This window comes from Schistocerca piceifrons, chromosome 4, assembly GCF_021461385.2.
Source record: "Schistocerca piceifrons isolate TAMUIC-IGC-003096 chromosome 4, iqSchPice1.1, whole genome shotgun sequence".
Lineage (NCBI taxonomy): Eukaryota > Metazoa > Arthropoda > Insecta > Orthoptera > Acrididae > Schistocerca > Schistocerca piceifrons.
This window is the reverse complement of record NC_060141.1, coordinates 486,455,673-486,481,411: the sequence shown is the minus strand read 5'-3', so window position 1 is coordinate 486,481,411 and position 25,739 is coordinate 486,455,673. Positions and strand designations below refer to the sequence as shown.

General features: G+C 40.9%; 1 protein-coding gene across 3 annotated transcripts in view; it reads right to left on the bottom strand.

The window, feature by feature from the left end:
* Positions 1-25,739, bottom strand: part of LOC124794824 (glutamyl-tRNA(Gln) amidotransferase subunit A, mitochondrial) — a 147,653-nt gene that overhangs the window by 44,814 nt on the left and 77,100 nt on the right. For all 3 annotated transcript variants that reach the window (XM_047258484.1, XM_047258485.1, XM_047258486.1), the window contains exon 6: positions 17,448-17,653. In XM_047258484.1, the coding sequence (XP_047114440.1) occupies positions 17,448-17,653 (206 nt within the window). The remainder of the gene's footprint in view (positions 1-17,447; positions 17,654-25,739) is intronic.

Below are 25,739 nucleotides of genomic sequence, written 5' to 3'. Positions count from 1 at the left end.
AACTGCTCCATTCAGTGAGAGTGCAGGGACGCTGACAGGGGTCCGATAGCCATAGAGGCATCGGATCTTGGCCCAGACCTGCGATGGAGAGACATGGAGGCCAATGGTGGACACATACCACTCCCAGCACTCCTGCTTGCTTTGGTGGATAAGGCGGCAGGCCCACGCACGCAGCCGTTTGAAGGTGATGAGGTGTTCAATGCAGGGATGTCGCTTGTGACGCTGTAGTGCCCGCCGGCGATCTTTAATCGCTGCAGCGATCTCAGGCGACCACCAAGGCACAGTCCACCGCCAAGGGGACCCAGAGGAACGGGGAATGGCAGGTTCGGCGGCAGTAAAGATGCCGGTGGTGACCGATTGAACCACCGCATCAATGTCATCATTAGGGAGAGGCTCAAAAGCGGCAGTGGAGGAGAACAAGTCACAGTCAGCCTTATTCATAGCCCATCTGCTAGGGCGCCCAGAAGAGTGACGCTGTGGTAGTGACAGAAAGATCGGAAAGTGGTCACTACCACACAGGTCATCATGCACACTCCATTGGACAGACGGTAATAGGCTAGGGCTGCAGATGGAATGGTCAATGGCGGAGTACGTGCCATGCGCCACGCTAAAGTGTGTGGAGGAACCATCATTTAAAAGCGAAAGATCGAGCTCTGCTAATAAATGCTCAATGGTGGCACCTCGATGTGTCGCCACTGAACCACCCCACAGAGGGTTATGGGCGTTGAAGTCGCCCATTAGCAAGAAAGGTGGCGGCAATTGGGCTATCAGAGCAGCCAGGACATGCTGCGCGACAGCACCATCCGGTGGAAGGTAAAGACTGCAGACGGTAACAGCCTGTGGCGTCCACACCCGAACAGCGACAGCCTCTAAAGCTGTTTGCAGAGGTACGAACTCACTGTGAAGAGAGTTAAGGACATATATGCAGACGCCACCAGACACCCTTTCATAAGCTGCCCGGTTCTTATAACAACCCCGATAGCTACGGAGGGCGGGGGTTCGCATTGCTGGAAACCAAGTTTCCTGAAGTGCAATGCAGAAGAAAGGGTGAAGGCTGATAAGTTGGCAGAGCTCAGCTAGATGGTGGAAGAAACCACTGCAGTTCCACTGGAGGATGGTAGTGTCCATGGATGGGAAAGGCATGAAGGGACTGGGGAGGCAGATTACGCCTCCTGGGCCCCTGCTGCTACTGAGTCGCCACCTGTACAACAGCCATCCATTGCGTCCGAGGGACTGGCAAGATCCAGGTCCTCAGCGGACGCCAGAATCTCCACCTCATCTTTGGATGCAGAGTGAGAAGGTTGCGGTGGGACAGGTGCCACTGCAATGTCAGCATGCGTGGGAGCCTTTTTCTTGGACTGCTTTGCGCTCTGTGCCTTAGGTGGTTCTGGCTGGGAGGGCCTCACTGGGTCAGTCTCAGGGACGGAAGACGACAGTGACGCCCTACGACCAGCGACCGGTGGTTGTTTGAGATACTTGCGGGTGTCCGCTTTGGCACTGAGCAAAGCCTGGGATGGGAGGGCCCCAAGGGACCCCTTCCGGGCGAGAGGAGCCGAAGAAGGCTCACGCTTCTCCGGCTGGGAAGGGGGAACAGATGTCCCCGGTGGTTGGGGTGGTGTTGCTCCTGAAGTAGATGGAGCAGGAGCAACAGGGAGTGAAGTACCCCCCACAACCAAGGGGGCCGGTGAATTCTGACAGAGCTGAGATCGAACTGTAGGTGACGACACTGTAGAGGTTCGAACCGGTGTTGCAGCAGCGGCATAGGCAGACGTCATGGGCACAGGATGTAGCCGCTCATATTTCCGCCTTGCCTCAGTGTAGGTCAGGCGGTCCAGGGTCTTATATTCCATTATCTTCCTTTCCTTCTGGAAGATCCAACAGTCCGGTGAGCAGGGTGAATGGTGTTCTCCGCAGTTAACACAGATGGAAGGTGGAGCACATGGAGTATTGGGATGCGAAGGACGTCCACAATCTCGACATGTGATGCCGGAAGTACAGCGAGATGACATGTGCCCGAACTTCCAGCATTTAAAACACCGCATCGGAGGAGGGATATATGGCTTCACATCACAACGGTAAACCATCACCTTGACCTTTTCGGGTAAAACATCACCGTCAAAGGCCAAGATGAAGGCACCGGTGGCTACCTGATTATCCCTAGGACCCCGATGGACGCGCCGGACGAAGTGAACACCTCGTCATTCTAGGTTGGCACGTAGTTCATCGTCGGACTGCAGAAGAAGATCCCTGTGAAATATAATAACCTGGACCATGTTGAGACTCTTATGCGGCGTGATGCTAACGGAAACATCCCCCAACTTGTCACAATTGAGCAACCTCCGTGACTGGGTAGAGGATGCTGTTTTGATGAGTACTGAATAGAGCGCATTTTGGACAAGCCCTCCACCTCCCCGAACTTGTCCTCTAAATGCTCCACAAAAAACTGGGGCTTGGTTGACATAAACGATTCCCCATCAACTCGCGTACACACAAGGAACCGGGGTGAATATTCTCCACTGCCGTCTTTTGCCATACGTTCCTCCCATGGAGTGGCCAGGGAGGGAAATGATCGTGGTTCGTATTTCCTGCCGTTGAGGTTAGACCTCGATCGCTTAGAGAGACTGCTGGTGGAGGCCCACCAGCGAGAGAAGATGTACCACGACCAGGGGCTCTCCCCACGGGCGCCACCCAGCCACAGCAAAGACCACCTGGCAGGATGGCCTTTGCTGGGAGTCCCGATGCCCCAGAGAGATAGGCATCTACTCCTCGGCATACATGGGGAGGTAGCAGCTCAGGCATCAGCAGTGCGATCCCTGTGCAATCAGGGGGCTACCACCAAGAGGGTACATGACGACCCCACCACAACGGACTGGCTACCGTGCTGGATGTCGGGTGTCAAGTATCCATATGTGTCAGGAGGGCAAAGATGGAAGTTCATAATGGAGGGCATGTATGCTGCCCGGAACACACAGCAGCTGATGTGGCTGGAAGCACGGTGTAAGGCCAACTCCATGACAATATCGGTTGTGCCAGATCTTAGGGCAAGAGGGATATATAATACACCACGTAAGGCGTCCTTCCCCAGATGGTACGCACTAACAGAAAATTTTGAAAGATAGGGGTCAAACCCCGTAGGGGACCATCACATTAAGGCCGAAACGTTTGAGACTCCTTTTAGTCGCCTCTTACGACAGGCAGGAATACCGCGGGCCTATTCTGGCCCCGAACCCGCAGGGGGGTATAGCAAGGTTACATCAAGAGTTTTGAAGAGTTCTTTTTCAACTGTCTTTGTTTTAATAGCAATGACTCAATAAGCACAGAGCTGCATATAAACTCCATGATTCTTCCTTACACACCCACTAAAACACCTATGGATTGCCCGACAGGCACTTGTCAGTGCCGTACGCCTGCAGCATCTACTTTCTTCCTGCGAGTGATTTTAAACCTGCACACTCAAACATGTGACAAGCAGTAGACAGGATTCTACCAACCCACACTCATACCAGAATATTGCGTGTTCAAGATGGTAGAAGGCTGAGTGGTTGTAGAACTTACACAGAAATTCTCGAATCACTACACAGCATCCAAGTGTTTGCATCCTTTTTGTATACCACAGTGATGTCATCAGTGCTCATCTCACCAGTACACTTGATGGATTCCTCAGGCTAGTCAGCCAGCATAGCAAATGGTGGTCCATCACAACAGTGAATGGTTTGTGATACAAATATGACAGAAACTTGATGATGGCCCAAACAACTGCAAGGCACTCTTTCTCAGTTGTAGAATAGTTCCTCTCTGACTTTGAGAGTATTGTGGAGCACCTTCCTGAATTTGCACTGGAACTGCACTTATCCTATAACCACTAGCATCAGTATGAAATTCTGTCTCAGCATTCTTGTCATAAAATGCTAGGACTTCTTTGCCAGCATTTCCATAACGACAAGGACAGATATTTCTTGCATTAAATTCCAGGAAAATTTGGCACCTCACTCCAGTAGTTCTTGAAAGTTATGTGCCTTGGTAATGAAATCCTTTATGAATTGCTAGTTGTGTATTCACATTCTGAGCAAATTTTTCAGATCATGAAAGTGCCAAGGAATCAGAAAATCTGTGATAGCTCTCATTTTCTCTGATGGAAACATACTACAGTGCCATACACTAGATGCTCCCAGATTTTTATTTGACTAAGCACTTTTTCATATTCAGGTGGAGGCCTGCTGACTGAACACACTTCAACATGACTGACATGTGGCTTAGATATTCTTCAAATGTCTTTGGAAAAATAATGTTATCCACATAGCAATGATGTGTAGTTCATTTAAAGTATTGAAGCAGGCTGTTTATCAGACATTCAAAAGTGACTGCAGATGTAGAAAGTTAGTAAAGTTTGTTTTACAAGCTGCAACATAGTCGCAAATACAAACAGTGATCCAGGTACTGTCAAATGTTTTTTATTCGGGTCTTTGATCACAATATTGTGATCAAAGATTAGAATAAAAAACATCTGAAAGTTTATTTTATTTAAAAAGCTTTACGAACTTTCACATAAAAAATTCGGAGACATTACTTTACAGCACACCTTTGTATTTAATTAGCACAATGCATTTCAGCAACATGTCACTATAATCCAGAGCATTCCAGTTTCATGTGCATTACATTAATCTGAAGTGTGATTAGTTTCACTGGTTATATGTGTCAGTGAGATTGGGCATCAAAATAGCATCCTGTGCATAAAGATACATGTATTTTAGTGTTTACATTAAGTGATGTGCATGTTTAGATCATTTCATTAGTGCATTTACTTAATTTTTGTTGGAAATTTAGTTGTCTAGCACACAGAGCACAGTGACAAGCGCAGCACAGCATGACCCTCACTCCAAAAGTCTTAGCTGCTAAGATAAACTAGTTCCAATTGGCAAGACTGTAATATACAGCGAAGATGAAACCTTTTCTATAAAGACAAACATTTCTGAAAATACAATATAATTGGATGGACACAAAAATCTACTTGCCGAGCAGCAGCTAGAGAAAAGGCATAAAAGTTGACAAAATGTGCAAACACTTGTACAAACAATCCTACTAACAAAGAGTACTTACATTTTGACAGTTGTCATTCTTTCCGTGTCAAACATTCCCTCCCATACAGCTGTGGCACTCGAGGCAAACGTATTGTTCAGATACAGACTCTTACAGCAATACACCTCCGCTCTCACCTCACCCTTCACTGGATTTCATCATCCCATCAGCCTAATTGAAAAGCTGATTTTCTGAGCCAGCAATCCAATCCTGGTACTGCTGATCCTTCCCAGAAACAACTTAGGGGTACACCTCTTGTCATTAAGTATTATCTTGAATGTATTAATCAGCTACTTCAACAAGGCTACAACTTCCTACAATCTTGCTCTGAAATGAGGTCCATTCTGTCTGAGAATTTGCCCACCACACCTAGAACAGCTTTCTGCCCCCCCCCCCCCCCCCTTTCCCGTCTTTGTGATATCCTGGTCAGACCGTTCCTACTTCCCTACCCCATGGTTCCTATCCCGTGACTGTCTGTACAGTAAGACTTGCCCTATGCACCCTCCTACCACCACCTATACCAGTCTTGCAAGTAGCAAAATATATACTATCAAAGGGAAAGCCACCTGAAAAATGACATGGCATGTACCCGCTGTTTTGTAAAAAATTTGGCCTTCTACATCGGTATGACTACCAATAAGTTATCAGTCAGAATGAATTGGTTTAGACAGAGTGTACACTGACTACACACAATATCCTGTTCCAAAGCATGCTCTACAAAACAACAGTCCTGACCTCAGTGCCTCTTTCAGCAAACACATCATCTGGACTCTTCCCCCAGACACAAGTTTCTCAGAAATCCATAGGCGGCAACCTGCCTTGCAATGTGTTTTTGGTTTTTGCCATCCACCTGGCCTTAATTTATGTTAATTTCTTCTGTCTCAGCATTCCTTCTCAGTGTCCTGTGTCAAATGCCTCTGCCATCTAAAAGTGGTTTAGTTGTTGCAAAGTCATGTGAGGAAACTTAAACAGAAGGAATTTTGAAGGGAAATATGTAAATCTGTAATTAAATAATTGTTCAATTAATTTGAGTAATGGTGTTGTAGAAATCAAGCTCATGGATGGCTGAACATTGGCAGTGATGCAGTAAAACAGAGAAAGTGCAGCAGGTACAGCAGATTCCAAAGATCGCACACCAACATCATGGCCTGGCTGCTACATGAAGCTGTGACAGCCATCATCTACAATGATTTTATTATTGTAAAATTACAAAATTGATGCACGTTTTGTCTCTAAATATGGTTCATGTTACAATTAACATGGAGAAATGGGCAGTTCCCTTTTTGTCATGAACCAAGGTAGACCGGCTTGCAGGGAAGACAATGGTTAAGTGTTACTTATCTCGCTTCGTAAGTCTAACTGTGCATAGTGTATGCAGATAGTAAATTTAGAAGGATATCACTAGCTGGAATTTTGGTGTGTTTGAAGAAATTTAGTTCTGGTTACCAGTTTGTAGGGAAGTTAGTACAGAAGTGCTTTTGCAACCACTAGGGACATCAATTAATTAAGTGATGATGGTGGTAAGTGAATCGGAAGGAACGAGTTAACTTGCGCAGCACCTCCAAGTTTATTTGATGGAGCATGGGTACGATAGTTCAATTTTGTCAAATGGTGTATCTGACTGTTTCCTGTGGGTAAAATAGTTGAACTGTTGTCCTACTCTAAGATACTCGAGTCTGATCAATATTTTATTTGATGATTGATGGGGATTTGTTATACCTGAGCAAGGTGAAGTCTCAAGGTATAGTGATTACGGTTATCGTGGCAGTCCCTAGAGAAAAATATTCAGAAAACAGTACTATTTTACGCTGCGAGCGAAGAGTGCCTGGTATCTGAAAGCTGAGATGTACCCTAGCATACAGAAAGGTTTAGGCAAAAACTTTAGAACCATACTGAAACATGAGACGCGGCAATTTTGTAATTCTCAGAATTCACTGTGACAAGTGACCATTATAAAATTAGATTTTATAAGAGGGTTTGAGAATTGTCATGCCTGAAGAGCCAGAGCTTTGATTTTCATTGTGTTTTTGTTGATTAAATGTACTGATGACACACAGAATTTTTGCTTTGTTTTCACTGCATGATTCAGTTCCGATGAGGGGGATCAGTTTTTTGCTGGCACTCTATCTAATTCATTGTAAGAGGTATAGTGTTGCCAGACGAATAACCAACAAAGTATAAAAACATGGTATGCCCAGATTGAAATCAAAGATGAATATAGAGAGATCATTTTCTGATTTTGTAGCTACAGTCATTGTATCTATTACATGAAAGAAGAGGGTTGATAAAATTCAGTGTATTCAACCGTAATTAATCAAAGACAAACACAAAAACTGAATTGTCTCTGACGACATGACCAGCATGTACTAGGAGTGGCAATGAATATTTAAAGTGAAGGCAAAAGATAGACAGAAACATTTTATAGTACTTGCAATCGAAATTTAATAAAAGAAGAAAGATGAAAAATGAAAGAAAAAATTATTTTTCACTATGCATTTGTTGTGAAGTACAATATTTAAAGAAAGTTGAAATCTTTTATACATATACCACTAAGGGACAGAGGAAGTAAACACAAAGAGAAAAGGAGAGATTAAGAAAATTCCAATGACAAAAATTAATTCAAATTAAGACAAAAAGCCTAACTTTATGTAAATTATTTAAAGTTGCATTTAGAGATCACAGATGAGGTCGACAGACTACCATATATTGTAAGCTGCAATAATAGTATCACAGGGATAAACAAAGTCAGAGAAGTATTTTCCATTGAAATAATTAGAGACTTTCGATACACATAGCACTATCTTAAACTATGTACGTTATTTAAATTGTCAAAGTAAGAGAGATTTCCACACGGTAAATAACTGAAAGAAAAGAAAGACTATTTACTAATTGGTATACAGCTGAAAATTTCTGACTACTGGCAACACCATCCCAAAGCATACAGGTATTCTAATCTTACATGTTTAAAGAGGATTATCATTAAGGTTCCGCTTGTAATACTTACTGTGTAATATTAATTATTAGACTAAATACTGAGGTGATAATAATGGTTAGTTCTTGGTGTAAATGTTGTTTTGTATTGTTGTTGTGGTGGTCTTGAGTTTTCTGAGACTAGTTTGATGCAGCTCTCCATGCTACTCTAATCCTGTGCAAGCTGCTTCATCTCCCAGTATGTACTGCACCCAACATCCTTCTGAATCTGCGTAGTGTATTCATCTCTTGGTCTCCCTCTATTATTTTTACCCTCCACACTGGCCTCCAATACTAAATTGGTGATACCTTGATGCCTCAGAACATGTCCTACCAACCAATCCCTTCTTCTAGTCAAGTTGTGCCACAAACTCCTCTTCTCCCCAATTCTATTCAACACCTCCTCATTAGTTATGTGATCTACCCATCTAATTTTCAGCATTCTTCTGTAGCACCACATTTCGAAAGCTTCTATTCTCTTCTTGTCCAAACTATTTATCGTCCATGTTTCACTGCCATATATGGCTACACTCCATACAAATACTTTCAGAAACGACTTCCTGACACTTAAATCAATACTCTATGTTAACAAATTTCTCTTCTTCAGAAACACTTTCCTTGCCATTGCCAGTCTACATTTTATATCCTCTCTACTTTGACCATCATCAGTTATTTTGCTCCCCAAATACCAAAACTCCTTTACTACTTTAAGTGTCTCATTTCCTAATTTAATTCCCTCAGAATCACCCGACTTAATTTGACTACATTCCATTATCCTTGTTTTGCTTTTGTTGATGTTCATCTTATATCCTCCTTTCAAGACACTGTCCATTCCGTTCAACTGCTTATCCAGGTCCTTTGCTGTCTCTCACAGAATTACAATGTCATCGGCGAACCTCAAAGTTTTTATTTCTTCTCCATGGATTTTAATCCCTATTTCAAATTTTTCTTTTGTTTCCTTTACTGCTTGCTCAATATACAGATTGAATAACATCGGAGAGAGGCTACAACCCTGTCTCACTCTCTTCCCAACCACTGCTTCCCTTTCATGTCCCTCAACTCCTCATAACTGCCATCTGATTTGTGTACAAATTGTAAATAGCCTTTCGCTCCCTGTATTTTACCTCCGCCACCTTTAGAATTTGAAAGAGAGTATTCCAGTCAACCTTGTCAAAAGCTTTCTCTAAGTCTACAAATGCTAGAAAAGTAGGTTTGTCTTTCCTTAATCTTTCTTCTAGGATAAGTCGTTAGGTCAGTATTGCCTCACGTGTTCCAATGTTTCTACAGAATCCAAACTGATCTTCCACGAGGTCGGCTTCTACCAGTTTTTCCATTCATCTGTAAAGAATTCGCGTTAGTATTTTGCAGCTGTGACTTATTAAACCGATAGTTCGGTAATTTTCACATCTGTCAACACCTGCTTTCTTTGGGATTAGAATTATTATATTATTCTTGAAGTCTGAGGGTATTTCGCCTGTCTCTTAGATCTTGCTCACCAGATGGTAGAGTTTTGTCAGGACTGGCTCTCCCAAGGCCGTCAGTAGCTCTAATGGAATGTTGTCTACTCCCGGGGCCTTGTTTCGACTTGGATCTTTCAGTGCTCTGTCAAACTCTGCACGCAGTATCATATCTCCTATTTCATCTTCATCTACATCCTCTTCCATTTCTATAATATTGTCCTCAAGTACATGACCCTCTATATACTCCTTCCACCTTTCTGCTTTCCCTCCTTTGCTTAGAACTGGTTTTCCATCTGAGCTCTTGATATTCATACAAGTGGTTCTCTTTTCTCCAAAGGTCTCTTTAATTTTCCAGTAGGCAGACGTTTGTCCTCTAGCCATCCCTGCTTAGCCATTTTGCACTTCCTGTCGATCTCATTTTTGAGACGTTTGTATTCCTTTTTGCCTGCTTCATTTACTGCACTTTTATACTTTTTTCTTTCCTCAATTAAATTCAATACTTCTTCTGTTACCCAAGGATTTCTACTAGCCCTCGTTGTTTTACCTACTTGTTCCTCTGCTGCCTTCACTACTTCATCCCTCAGAGTGCCCCTGGAAATGTCTTACAATTTAAAACCTGGTTTCTGAATCTCTGTCTTACCATTATATAATCTATCTGATACCTTTCAGTACGAGTGTTATCCACAAAGTACATTACGTTTTGGAATTAAAAATAAATAAAGTATTGGATTTTTTTTTTTATTATATACAGATGAAAGCCACACTTAAATACTACTTTTCTACATAGTTGCCATTTAAATTAAGGCACTTATCGTAGCGTTGGACGAGCTTGGAAATTCCTTCGTCGTAAAATTCGGCCGCCTGCGCCTTCAACCACGTGGCGACTGTCTTTTGGGACAGAAAAGGTGTGATTTTTGTGGATTTCCTGGAAAGAGGCACAACAATAAACTCTCAAAGGTATTGCCAAACTCTGCACAACCTCAGAAGAGCAATACAAAACAAGCACAGGGGAAAGTTGGGCTCAAATATCTTGCTGATTCACGACAACACCCGGGCCCACACGGCAAATGCCACTCGTGAAGTTCTCGAATCTTTTAAGTGGGAGTTGTTTCCTCATCCGCCATACATTCCCGACCTGGCACCGAGCAACTTCCACTTATTCCCAGCAATGAAGAAGTGGTTGGCTATGCAGTGTTTTGATGACGATACACAGCTTCAAGAAGAGGTAACCACGTGGTTGAAGGTGCAGGCGGCCGAATTTTACGACGAAGGATTTCCAAGCTCGTCCATCGCTACGATAAGTGCCTTAATTTAAATGGCAACTATGTAGAAAAGTAGTATTTAAGTGTGGCTTTCATCTGTATATAATAAAAAAGAATTCCAATACTTTATTTATTTTTAGTTCCAAAACGTAATGTACTTTGTGGATAGCCCTCATATCTCCAGGATTCTTCCATGTACACAGCCTTGTTTTATGATTCTTGAACCAAGTGTTAACTATGATTAAGTTATGCTCTGTACAAAATTCTACCAGTGGGTTCCTCTTTCATTTCTTACCCCCAATCCATATTCACCTACTATGTTTCCTTCTCTCCCTTTTCCTACTCTCGAATTACAGTCACCCATGACTATTAAATTTTCGTCTCCCTTCAATACCTGATAATTTCTTTTATCTCGTCATACATTTTATCAATTTCTTCATCACCTGCAGAGCTAGTTGGCATATAAACTTGTACTACTGTAGCAGGCGTGGGCTTTGTGTCTATCTTGGCCACAATAATGTGTTCACTATGCTGTTTGTAGTAGCTTACCCGCACCCCTATTTTTTTATTCATTATTAAAACTACTCCTGCCCCTTGTATTAAGGTTCTAATTTATAGAAGAATTTGACATTCAGAAATACCTGAGATTGACAAGTGTCACGCCTCGTATAGATACATCAATGTTAATGCATATTAATTCACATAAGAAGGTAAGATATTGAATTGCTTCACTAAGTACTGGTGCTGTGAAATAGGTCAAACATGCATGCAAAAATTAGCTGTTGAAGAACTCTCTTCTTCTTCTTTTGTCACATCACATTGAGTGTTTGATAATCACTGTATAGTAACACTGGCATTAAAATCAAAGTACGGTATGTCATATGATCACACTAAAATTAAGCAGGATATAAACACAGCACTCAATACACAGGCACATAACATCAGTGACTATTCCTTTCTTCAGTCTCTTTTAGTTTTCTAGCTCTTATTTTCTGCCCTGCCCGGACACTCCAAGTCTTCCACAGTCTATGACAGGTTTTGATGCCTGCAAGAAGTTCCATCCAAGTATAACATTATGAATACATTCTGTTAAAATGACAAATTTGAAGGGCTGTGCTCCATACTGATAGTTACTCTTTTATTCCTTTTGGCTGGATGTATTTCCCATTTGTGACATTTAGCACAATCACTTTCACATAACAGAACACAGTCTTCTTTAGCTGGTAACAATAAGCATTCTGCGTTAAAGAAAAAGAAGCCCCTTATTTGTCTAGTGGCCGGACAAGATAGCCAGTGAGGAGCTTTTTGGCACCTTAGAAACTGTTGTCCTGGAGGATTTCCACATGTGGGGGCCTCGCTTAGTTTTCATGGTTATGGTTTTGGTGACTAGGTGAGCAGCTGGTACCTCTGTACACAATGTGTAATGGCTACAATATGTTGGGGAGTGACCTCGTCCAGCGTATGGAAATGTTGTTAAGGCGCCTGCAACCCCTTTTCAACCTCAGTGAACAAAGAAAAATTATACTTCCCCTCTTCTCTCCCCATAACTAGAAACACACTTTATCCATGACTTATTGAATCTTTTGTAATCTTATCCGAATGTAAGGAAAAATCCCTATGTCATTTTGCTGAGTTGGCATGAATACAACTAGACAGTACACTTTTTCCATTGGGAATGATGTTTAGTGGATTCACCATGGTGTTCCCATGAGTAGCCAGCGACAGAGCTCCACACACCTGGAGACTGATGGTTTCTGACTTTCTTTTTACCACCCTCGAGATCAGGGTGGTTAAGTGAAATCCCCATTCCTTGCAATGTACAGAGTTCCAGTGCAGTTACACATGTGGTTTCAAAAATACAAGAGCTTACAGAATATTGGCAGTGCTCACCAGACTCCAGCTTAGGACATCCATATTCGCCAAACCTGTACACAGATGATGATGGCTACAGTCATTCTCATATGGGATGTGCTTCTCATCATTAAGCCCACTAGATGTGGATTACATTGTGGTTGGTCCATGCTTACAGACGAGCTTCATACCAAGAACAAAGAATTTTTGATGAATCTTCAATGTACCATTGACAAGTTATAATATGAAAATAGCCAAATGCATAAATTCTACACACACACACACACACACACACACACACACACACTTACAAGTTCCTAATGGGTTCATAGCTTTAAGTCCAGGTTGGAAGTCCCGTCAGAAGCTTCCACACAGGAACTGTGTAGGCCTTCCACAGTCCCTTTGAATACTCTGAGAGAACATTCAAATGCTATATGATGTACTGTCTGCTGTTCTTCATAGCAATCATATTCAGGGCCATCTCCCATGATGCAGCAATGCTCCACATCTGTCCCAGTCAGTTCTGAATTGATTCATTATGTACTACTATCATTGGCATAGATGAAAACCTGCTGGTTGCTCCCATGCAGTTTTGATTAATTGGAGATGCTTAATTAAAGATTGCTCCTGCCATTGATTGTTCCAGCCTTCTTGCATGTTTGAGTTAGTATCCAGCAAGCTGATTGCTGTGCGTCACGATGGCTTTCTATACCTCAGTCACTGGGGTTCTGACGATGAAATTTCTGAATGAATTGGTTATTCTGTTTTATTATTATTATTATTTCTGTCCACAAATGTGAGTGGTGTATTCTGTGACTCAGTAAGAAAGAGCTAGAGTTGCTGATCTGTGGGCTGTTGCGGTGACACCGCAGGTGGTTCCGGTTAACACTAGAATGGTGGAGGGTCTGACATTCCTAAAATGACGGAAAGGGGTAATTTTGACCCCACATGAAATATTTTCATGTTTGACTTATACAAGGATTTTTTTAGTATTTGTTAATCCATACTTTCTTTCTAGTAATCACAACAATTATTTACAATTATAAATAATAATTACTAATTTATTTGAACAATAATGTATCATACATATTTATTGTTGCTATGCATACAACCTTCTACACATATTTAGTATATTTGGTCCATTTTACTCTCACAAGTATTTTACAAACAGCTCTGTATTACTTTTCACTAAAGTCATTTGAAGCTGCTAGACGTACTTAGCACAGGCGATTTCTGTTTTACGCACACATTTTCCGCACACGGCTTTGTGGTACTTTACACAGTTTTCACTGGTGGTGTTGCCTTTACAGAGACTGATTTGGCATTCCGCTTTCTAGGTGATTTCTGTCCCATATCCTCTAACTTTGCCTGACGTTCTTGCTCTTTCCTTCCCTTGAGTTAATTTGCCAGTTGAAGTACGAACTTTTTCCTTTCCATTTTCTTGTCCGTTATGATATTATAGATGACACATGCATTTATTACCGCCATTTCCAGAATGTTGTAGAAGACATCTCCTACATGCAACCTTCGTAGAATATTTATGGGTCATCTGATCAACCACGTCCACCCCGTACTCTGTCGCATTGTAGAACATTACGGTTTCAGGTTTTCTTTCCTTCCTTGCTTATCAGTACTTCAGCATGCAGCGTATTCAGAAGAATAAAATTTTTAATCTTCTTTCCTTGCTATACAGTCAAGGTGCAGTCTGCGTTGTCACTATTGTGCAGTATGTGGCGCAGTGTATTTCAGCATTCGGCTTCGTTATTTCTTCGGGGATTTCATAGATCTTGTTGATTGTACCAACAAATGAAGTTTAAGACATGTAAAGAAGTTGTCTGTGGTCACTTTTCTTCCTCGATTTACAAATGGCTCCATGGGACACACAACGTCGTACTCTCTAAGTGGTTGTTTCTCTCTATGCGTATCCTCTTTGCCACAGGAAAGCATTACATATATACTTTGTCATTACATCAACAGCCAATCGGAATTTGAGACCATATTTGTCTAGTTTGTTGGACATGAATTGAGTAAACCTGCATCTTGCTTTGCTCGTGAATGGTTCTATTTTCTCCAGGGCAGTAAGTGTGAATACTGTTTTCAACTAACTTTCCCCAAATTTCAGATTGCTGCCAGGCATTCAGCCTGGGTTGACTTTTCATCAAGGCATAATGTCCTTGATAAAAGCAGGCCCCCAAGAGTGTGACCAGAGATCATCCACAGACATATCTTTTGTGCACAATACACCCCGAAGATACATGATGGCTATCAGTTTCTCCAGTTCCTCAAGTGACACAGTCCAATAATTGTTTTTTAGTACTTTTTGAACATTTAATTCTATGTATTTCTTCATGAAACGTAGCACTGCTTCATCAAAAACAAGGCGGAAGGCACCGATGACAGAGCTGTCTACTCGTTGACAAGCATTAGCAGTGGGACCTCTCTCCTTCAGAATATTCACAGCTAACTGCCTTCCAGATGATAAATAATTTCCGATCTCCCACACGGATTCATCCCTTGCAATCATCTTGATAGGTGCTTCCAACTGTACCTGCCGTGGTGAAAGAGGTAATGATTGACATATATCGGCAACTGAATCCTCTTCCACTTATCGCCCCTCGTTCAAAATGTCTTCATCTTCACTTGTGTCAGGTACATAATCATCATCATCATCATCATCATCATCATCATCATCGAACTCAATTTTCGATTCAACTTCGGAATTCTCTAAGAGATGTAACACTTCTTCATCAGAAAGTCCACACTGACGATAAATGTTCGAAAACGTGTTACACGGACAAAGACTGCCTGAGTGACATGACATAAGCTGTAACGGACTGGAATGTATATGTGTCAATTTGCAACAATGAGGAGCAACTGCTCTGTGTTACTGCTCACTGTTGCCACTGTATTGTTGGATAATTTACTTATATTCAGAAGAGAAATTATGGTGGGGTCAAGTTGACCCCTTCTGCCGTTCCAGGTATACTGAATGAAATGGTGAAGAAAATTAAAAAACCATAAAAAGTCGTATAATTTCATTAATGAAGTAAATAAACTAGATATGACAATGAATGAAAAGCATTTCACAAGGTTCATTTTGACCCCTTCTGCCATTCTAGTGTTAACTCCTGGAGTATATTGTTCCAAGTTTTGATTTTAGCTGCCATATTCCAGAGATCGATTTTGTACGTCAAAAACCTAGGAATTTTGGAGTATGCAATAGTGTCGAGTCTGATCTCTAAGTGTGAGTGTAGATTTGAAGTTTGCTTATCGATTTCACAGGTAGAAAGTTGAGACAATGGTCTTTTGACTGTTTGGTTGCAGAGAATTGTGTTTTAAGTATTTGTCCAATGTCCTTCTGTCTGATGTTAGTGTTCCTTCATCTTCCCTAAAGCTTTGATCCTGAATGATCAGAGCAATATCATTAGCATAAACAAAACTTCCTAGCCTTTGTTTCTGGAAGCTCATATTTACACAAATTAGCTCATATTTACACAAATTAAAAAAGAGTTGGGCCAAAACAGAACCTAGTGGAATACTATCATTTATTTTGTAAACTCTGCTTTTGGATTTCTCTGAGAACACCTGGAAGTATCTATTGATCAGCATGTTGCCAATTACAGTGGTTAGTTTGCAATATAGAATAACACATAAATGTGAGCTGGAGTTTGTCATGCCAAACAATACCATAGGCAACAGTTAGATGATTTAGCTTCCCAACAGTTAGATGATTTAGCTTCCCATGATTATCTTCTGCTTCTCAAAGCCATTTCGATATGAGTTGTTTTTGCTAGCACCTGTTCCTCATACCCTCCTACTTGCTCTACTGGGACATGTTTGCTTATGGCTGAACAGATTCTCTTATGAATGAGCCTCTCCAGAAGCTCGAAAGAAAACTAAAGAGAGCAGTGGGGTAGTAGTTTAAAACTTTGGATGGTTCTTTGTTTGAATTTAGTACAGCAATGATCTCAGTTTTCTTGAAGAGAGTTGGCAAATGACCTGTCTAAGGTATTTGAAAAGAAGGTGTTCATCCATTTGAAGTAGGCCCACAGTGCAATAGAAACTCAGGGTAAATACCACCCACACCTGCTGCCTTCCTAGGTTTCATGTTCTTTGTAGCTTCTATGGTCTCTTTCAACTGAAGTGGAGGGGAGAACTCAGATGTTTGAGGAGCTGACCTTATCTTTATATTTAAGAGTTGTCTACTTCCTGTTTTGATGTGTTTATCTCTTGTTGACATGGAAGTGGTGATCATGTCATTGGCCACATCATCTTTTACTTTACATTTCTGTCAGGTGATTATAATATAAAACCTACCAAATAACTGGAAATGATGAAAGCCAGTGTGCCATCTCCCAATTTCCGCTTGTGATGTAGAGTGCAATCTTTTATCTCACCGGCCATATTCCTCTACACGAAGCAAATGTTTGACATAGTAAAACAAGTTCTTCATCCTATAGAATGCTGTGGAACACAAAATTTCACACTATAACATCACACAACCAAACCACTTCCCTATCCATGAACATTTTCTTGTGCCATGTGAGGACAGCATAAGATCACTAAGGTCCTCACCATTTGGTACAAAACAGGCACAGGTGGTATACTGTTTATGGACATGGCAAGTATTTAACTTCAGCCGGCCCCCAATGCCCCCTTCCATGTTTTGATCTGTAGAACTACTAAAAATAACAATGTAATTTCACTTTGTGATATGCTGGTTACACTTGAAGATAGTTTACACATTGGGAGAAACAGATGACACAAAAATTAAAATGTGCAGTACTTTTGAAAGGTAAGAGAGATGAGCCATTAGCAAACAGCATACCTGTGAAACAACTGCTCCATTATGTTCCAGTAAATCTGCAACCTCAGTCCACGCTGCCAGCACCTCTGTGGACAGCCCAGGGCAATGGTACTCTGCAGGCACACCCACTCTCAGACCCTTAACATCTAGATCCTTAGGAAGAAAAATTGGCGAAAATGGTTTACGCACTGTAGTTGAGTCCATTGGGTCGTGGCCAGCTAGAATGTCTGGAATAATGAAAATTAACTTGAATATTTCTTAATGTACATCACAAGTAGATCCTTCACAAACAATTACACTTGCAGCCATAAAATTACAAATGACCAAGCAATTTAGATGCTGGTGAAGTAAAACAAGTGGCATACAAATAATCATCTTCTTAATGCTGGATCTCTTGTTTTTAGCTGTATTTCCAAAATATTTTTTCCAAATCCACAATCCTGAAAGCACAGAACGCATTTCTTTCTTTTGGTTACTCATTTTTGAGCCATGTTCGGCCAATTTCACTTTCTGTAGAAATAATGAACAGTTTTGAGTAATGCTTGAGTAATGTTGTTTTAGACCTAAATTATTACATTTACTCTTATTTTTGTTTTAGTGCCAGTGAAAAGATTGATTTGTTGCTCAAAAAGTAATAACTTTTACAAAAGAGCAATGGAATAAAATGGAGGTACAACATAACCAATACAATTACTCTCGTAGCAGTCCCTCGTGATGATTGAGATACTGTCCATCTCGAGCTGAGTGGTCAACATGGCTGAACGCCGTGCAAAGGAGCCCAGGTTTGATTCCCAGCTGGGTCGGAGATTATCTCCGCTCAGGGACTGGGTGTTGTGTTATCTTCATCATCATCATATCATCTCCATTGTCACACAAGTCACCGAAGCAGTGTAAACTCAAAAGACTTGCACCAGAACTCGACGGGAGGCCCTAGCCAAACATTTCATTGAGATACTGAGCTTAAGTAGATGGTGAGATATTAGTATTATACACTATAGATCTAGGCTGAATTACCTATTATAACATGACACAGGTGTTTCAGATGTCACTATTTTCTTTCAGCAACTCCTACTCTCAGTTTTCTAAGCAATCCATAATTGTGTAGTATGAATTATTTAAGAGATATATTCTGACTGCCTTTTTGAAGATATATTTTAGTACTCTTGCATCTCCCTGGACAAAATACTGTAGAATTTCAATTATGATAAACTCAAAACATTTTTAATCAGGAATTGAAATGTTAGTTTGGGCTTATCCGTAATTGTGTAGTATGAATTATTTAAGAGATACATTCTGACTGCCTTTTTGAAGATATTTTAGTACTCTTACTCTTGCATCTCCCTGGACAAAATACTGTATAATTTCAATTATGATAAACTCAAAACATTTTTAATCAGGAATTGAAATTATACAGCATTTTGTCCAGGGAGATGCAAGAGTAAGAGTACTAAAATATATCTTCAAAAAGGCAGTCAGAATGTATCTCTTAAATAATTCATACTACACAATTACGGATAAGCCCAAACTAACATGGGATTCTTAGGAATAACATGTTCCATTTTTATCCCCTTAGGCCACCGAAAGATGTTTGTGAGGAGTGAAAACGTAGTTTGAATAGTTGGTAAGTGTAGAACATCCCACAGTGCACACGTCCTTTTGTTTTATGTATGTGCAAATGAAGTGCAAGTCACATCTTTTTCAGACATCAGCAAGGTGCGATGGCGAATAAACCTCGCCACCTGCTGTGGCAGGGCACTTGTTCTTTGGGTGTAATGGCTTGGCAGTGCCTTGGAGTCAAGGAGCAAAGAGACGCATGCAAGAATGTAAATGAAAAAACATCTGAAGAGTCCTTAGAAGAACTTTCATTCTCTCAATTGATAATGTCAAAGCAATACACATACATGCGTTGTAACCTGTCATGAGTTACAAAATAAGACAAATCTGTTCATTCATTATTGTAACTAAAGTTGTATAAGAAAAACATTGTGCATATAACACAGAAGAGTTCATACAAAACTGCTAACGTCATTTAGTAGTTTTGACAGACTGAAGCTCGACAGACTGAAGCTCTCTTCTAGCAGCCGCAACAAGATAAAAAGAGTCCAACTGCTTGGAAACATGGCACAGCATAGCAAGACCACAAAAGTAATTAACACTGAGAACAGCGACCAGAAAGTATCTACAAGGTAAAGGTGACACACATGCAACAGGATGTCACAAATTCACCATGTAACTATCTAGTTTTGCTCTCTTGTGCAGGGCGCAAATTAGGGATGTGAAAAGGAGGTAGCATTTTTGGGTTTTCAAGAAGTTTGAAGAGAATAACAGAAGAAAATACAATGCTGTTCAGGGCAACCTGAGTCAACAACTAAAGATGTATAAGGAGGCACAACACTGTGTTGTTGTCTAAAATAACAAAGAAAAACTAAATGTAATGTGGTTGTGACTGAAGAATTGATAATTGGTTTCAAAAGTGAGAAAAGAATAATAGTTGACTGTAGCAAAGGTATGAACAGCAACAGGTACCCACATGCTTACATAACCTTTGGCACTTGCCTGATTATATCATATATGAAATGAAGAATTCTGTTGTGCAAAACTACAATGGCCGCAATGATCTCCAAGGGCATCTCTGCAGCAGCTGACCAGCGTAACGACAGAACAGCTCCACTTTGCAGCGCTGTGCCCAGTCAGTGGCTACGCAACGACTGTGCAGTAGCTCATACCTGTGTCACTGGGCCCAAACAAAACACATCGGCAGCACAATGTGTGGCGGGGCGGGGCAGGGCGGGTAATGATATTGCAGCGTAAATGTTTGTTCACTGTCTTTCATCATAATGTTCACTACAAAAGTTCCACCTACCTCAGTATGGTGTCTGATCACCAGCATGTTTCTCTGCATACGTAGGTACTGTTCAGACGGCATTAAAAGCAGCGTTGATGAAAAACGTTGTCGATACTCACATTGAAAAGTCTGCGTAAACTCTAGTAGCAAGCTATCCTGTAATATCTTATAACAATTTTCGGGTGGAGGGCAATTGCTTCTTATCTTTAGTAAAAGGTCAAAATTCTGAAACTAGTGTTTTTATTTCCTTAGTTCAACAAAAAATATCTGCTATCAACCCAAATTTAATTAACTAACAAGATCATTGTTCTCAGTTCACAGTCATGCAACACATTTCACACGCAAAGCAGCCAGAAATGCACTTAAGTCTGACCCAAATTATTACATGATCTACAGTCAAATACTCTGCTACTATGTATGAGTTTCACATTCAGTCCTTTTCAGTGGATTTCTATTAAAGAAACTGCTTGCCAAACATTCCATAAATGAAACATGCCACGCGGAATTTTTACTAAGGCCGAAAGTTGAAGTGCGGTTCTCTCTCCAACAAAACAATCCAAAAACTTCCAAACTTCACAAAACTGTCTGTAAATGCAACTCCTATTATGGCCACACAATCTGGACATGAGAAGCCAATTATTTCATTTTACACATAATAAAAACGGAAGCGTTCAACATGACCTGCACGTCCGATAGCTGACTCCTGTTCAGTCTGCTTCTCTCCCTGTACAACTACCTAGCAGTGCGCGGGAACTGCTTAACTCTGACTGGTTGATCAAAATGATCAGCCAATCAGAACTATCCTTCAAGATTATTCTCGCACCAAAACTGTCCTACGCCAACCTCTATTCACAGATGCATTTACGTCATTTCAAAATGCAAATATTAATATAATGTTTAACAAAACCAAACGAATAGAAAACTAATCTTGAAATAAATTTAGAAACTTATTACTCTGCAAAGGGCTATTCTGGCTGATTTCTTACAAAAGCAAGTACACTTAGACATACGACATCAGTCATGTGGGTAAAACATAACTTTCCCACGACACAGTTACGTAATGGTGTATACAATATAATATTCAAATTTTACGTATGTCCCACGTACACACTCTCACTCATTCTCACTCATTCCACAACAACAAAACAAATAGTTATTATTTTTTTTAATTTTTATCTTACAAAAATAAAAAGTAGTTAAAGTTTTTAAATGTGGAAATCCTGATTAAATAGTGCTGTCCAGTGAGAGTCCTGGAAATGTTTTCTAATGATACCAAAATATAAACTATTATAGATCCTAATTGAATTTAATCTTATAAGTGTCAGTTTTTGATTTAAGTAAATTTCTCTAACTCTGAAACTATGATAGATAGGAAGCTGAAATTTTTATACAATATTGTCTTGAATAACAAAAGGTAGTGTACTAATTTTAACTAGATTGAATTAAATTTAATATAGTTTATTTACATTCTTAAAGGCTTGAATATACAGTTGCTCAAAGTGACACGGATACCGCTTCTCATGGCTAGCATAGCGACAGGTGCCAATGACTCATTGCTAAGACACAATTGGCAGTCTCCTTCACAGCCAATGGCTCCAATGCTACGGGCTGTTCTGCAAAGTAGCTTACTGCAATAAAGTTATCTCGCACTGATTCGCAACGTTACAAGTGCAACTTGCTGTGCAGCCAATTACATGTGCTGTAAACAGTCCCGAGCTGAAATTATCTTTAGTAATCTGCTGTAAAAAGTTGTAGAAATACAGTTCTGTGCTACACACACACGACACACAGCGTGTCCATAATTAAAATTCCAGTTTCAAAACACTGTAGAAATAGACCCACTGCTCAGAGTTATGTCAAATGTGAACAGCATATTACTGATGCAGGGGAAATAATGCAGAACCAAAAAATTTAACAAAAATTTTATCAAAAGGTGGTGCTGTAAGCACCTTAGTGTAAATTGGTTGGCTACAAATGACAGATGTACTGCAATATGATGACTATGGTTTGAGTTAAACATTACACTACCCTTACTCTTCACTGTGCCTGAATGCACAAGTTCAGCAGTCAACAGTTGTGGCATTGTTAGATTGGGAAGCCCATCCACGATGGCAAGGGACAAATTAGTTTTTAACTGTCCCAAGGCCATGAACCACAATAAAGGCAAAATTTCATGCAACTTGGCCAAGACATGATCAGTATGCTGTCCACCATTTTCTGTCACAAGTTGAAATCAAGAAACAGCAAGTCCCACAACAGATTCCAGTGTCTCAGGAGTCACGTTCACGTTCAGAACATGTTGCACAATGTGTGCCTTCAATTCAACTTTATTCACAACGAGAGCATTGAACACAAAGTATTTCAGATAACCCCATAGCCAGAAGTCACAGGCATTAAGATCAGGTGATCTGCATGGCCAGGCTGTCACCAAATGACAGCTAAAGATTCTAGTATTTCCCAAATGCCTCTGCAGCAGCCATTTCACTGGCTAAGCAATGTGTGCAGGAGCACAATCTTGCATAAAAATTATCCTACCCACACATCCACGCTGTTGAAGGGTTGGAGTGACGTTAGTGCACTAAAGGCTCTCACAGAGTTTACCATTTATAGTACAGGTAACAGGATCTCCTGAAAAAAAATACGGCAATATGATTAACAATGGCCTCAACACGCACCCACTGTTGCCTTTGCAGAATGAAGTGGTACTGGTTGATGTGCGTGTGGATTTTGTTAGATTAGATTAGATTAGCACTTGTTCCATAGATCATGAATACGACACTTCGTAATGATGTGGAACGTGTCAGGTAAAAAGGTGTCTATACAAGATATTACATTACACAAAATATTACATGACACTTAATATTTTTTTTATTTTTATTTATTTATTTTTTTTGGGTGGGGTTGTGGAAATTACCCACTTGCTATATCCAAAGATTCATCTAATGAGTAGAAGGAGTTGTCATTACAAAATTCTTTTAATTTCCCTTTAAATGCAACATGGCTATCCGTCAGACTTTGTATGCTATTAGGTAAGTGACCAAAGACTTTTGTGGCAGCGTAATTTACCCCGTTCTGAGCCAAAGTTAGAGTTAACCTCGAGTAATGAAGATCATCCTTTCTCCTAGTGTTGTAGCCGTGTACACTGCTATTACTTTTGAACTTGTTCGGATTGTTAATAACAAATTTCGTAAGTGAATATATATATTATATATATTGTGAGGCTACAGTGAAGATCTCTAGCTCTTTCAATAAGTGTCTGCAGGATGATCTCGTGTTGCCCACATTCTGCAATTCTGGGCATTGACATGATTGACATGCCCTTGGAGATGGAAATGGGCTTCATTGTCCACAGAATGTTCCATGGCCATTCATTGTCCACTTACATTTGATCACGAAATTCCAGAGCAAATATCTGTCTTGTTGGCATGTCAGCATGAAGCAAACTCCTGAACATGCGTGATTTTGTATGAAGAGCAGTGTAGGATGTTTCACATGATTTTATGCACCTTGTTTGCAGGCACGCTCAATGTTCAGGCAATTCCCCAGCACTACATTTTTGCACACCATCACTCAACCACTAATGCAATGCTGTGGCCACTATATCCGACACACACTGAATCAACTGTTTTCCTCCCTCTGTCACACTGCACTCCAAAAAGAATCCGTCTTTCTGAATTTTGTAATCATTTTCTCCAGACCCTCAGCAGACACTGGACCAATGCCTTTTTCCATACCCTTGAGTGTCCACAACTTCTGAAGGGCTACTGATGTACAGTCAGCACACCTGTAAAATAGCTTTAGCAGTGTGCAATCCTTCATGGAGACAGTCATGTTGGGCATCTTGGACGCAACTGGAGGAACAGCTGTGTGCTGTGCATCAGTTGGTGTATTTTCTGACGCTTACAGCACCATTTATTAGTCTAATTTTTGTTGTTATTTTTTTCCCCAAGAGGTTTCCACCATATCTGTGAGAAAGTAATGTTATGTTTCTTTAACAGGTGGCAGCAGTGGCAAGGAAGTAACTGCAACATGGCGGACGTGCGTTTGAGCTTTGAAGCACGGAAGCAGATAATTAAGTGGTACTGGAAGTTTGAGAATGTAGCTGTGGTTCGAAGACAGTGGAGAAGTGATGGTACAGAACCACCTTCAAGGTTAACAATTACACGTCTACGAGACAAATTCAAAATTCATGGAACAATGTGTGATGTGCATACAGGTTGATCAGGGCGACCTCGTACAGCTACAAGTGATGATTCCACAACTGCGGTCTTGGAACTGTTTCAGCATTCGCCTCAAAAATCTTCAAGGCAAGCGGCACGAGAGAGTAATGTAAGTGCTAGTAGTGTGCTACGCATTCTGAAGAAAGGCAAGTTTCGTGTGTACATTCCAAGGCTGGTGAAGCAGCTAAGTGACAACAATCCAGATCGAAGGTTAGAATTTTGTGAATGGGTTCAGGAGATGGTGAGACGTGACCTGGGATTTATGGGTAGCATAATTTGGTCGGATGAAGCCCAATTCAAACTCAATGGAACTGTAAATAGGCACAATTGTGTGTACTGCGCTGAAGATAATTCTCACATTACAGTTAAAAAGGCTGTGAATTTGCCTGGTTTAAATGTGTGGTATGGCTTGTCTGCAAGGGGATTCATTGGGCCTTTCCGCTTTGAAGGTACTGTTACTGTAGAAACTTACCTAACAATAATTGCTGACTCCATATTCCCTGCCATTCGTGCATTATACAGTAATGATGAGTTTTATTTCCAACAAGATGGCGCCCCGCCGCACTATCATAGGGACGTACGAGCATACCTGGATCACAATGTGCCAGGCCAGTGGATAGGACACAGGTGACCAATCGAGTTTCTTGCACACTCTCCAGACCTCACGCCACTGGATTTCTTCTTATGGGGCACAGTAAAAGATGAGGTGTACAAACGTAAACCACGCAACCTGGACACACTTTGAATGAGATTAAGGCGGTGGGTGCACAAATCTCATTGGACACTTTGGTACGATGTACGGAGTCAGTGGTGACTAGTACTCAGAAATGTATTGACGCTGAAGGCCACCAGTTTGAACATTAACCACATTTTCAAAGTACATTTATTTTTCCAATTGGAGTTTAAGCTTTCCATTTCCAGAAATTTAACATTGCAGAACAGGAAATAAATTTTCTATGACACTTCAAAGTGTATATACATTTTTTTGACGCACCCTGTATATTGATATTCACATATCAATATACAGATAGACTACAAGCCTGTCTCACTCCCTTCCCAACCACTGCTTCCCTTTAGTGCCCCTCGACTCTTATAACTGCCATCTGGTTTCTGTACAAATTGTAAATAGCCTTTAACTCCCTGTATTTCACCCCTGCCACCTTCACAATTTGAAAGAGAATATTCCAGTCAACACTGTCAAAAGCTTTCTCTAAGTCTACAAATGCTAGAAACGTAGATGTGCCTTTC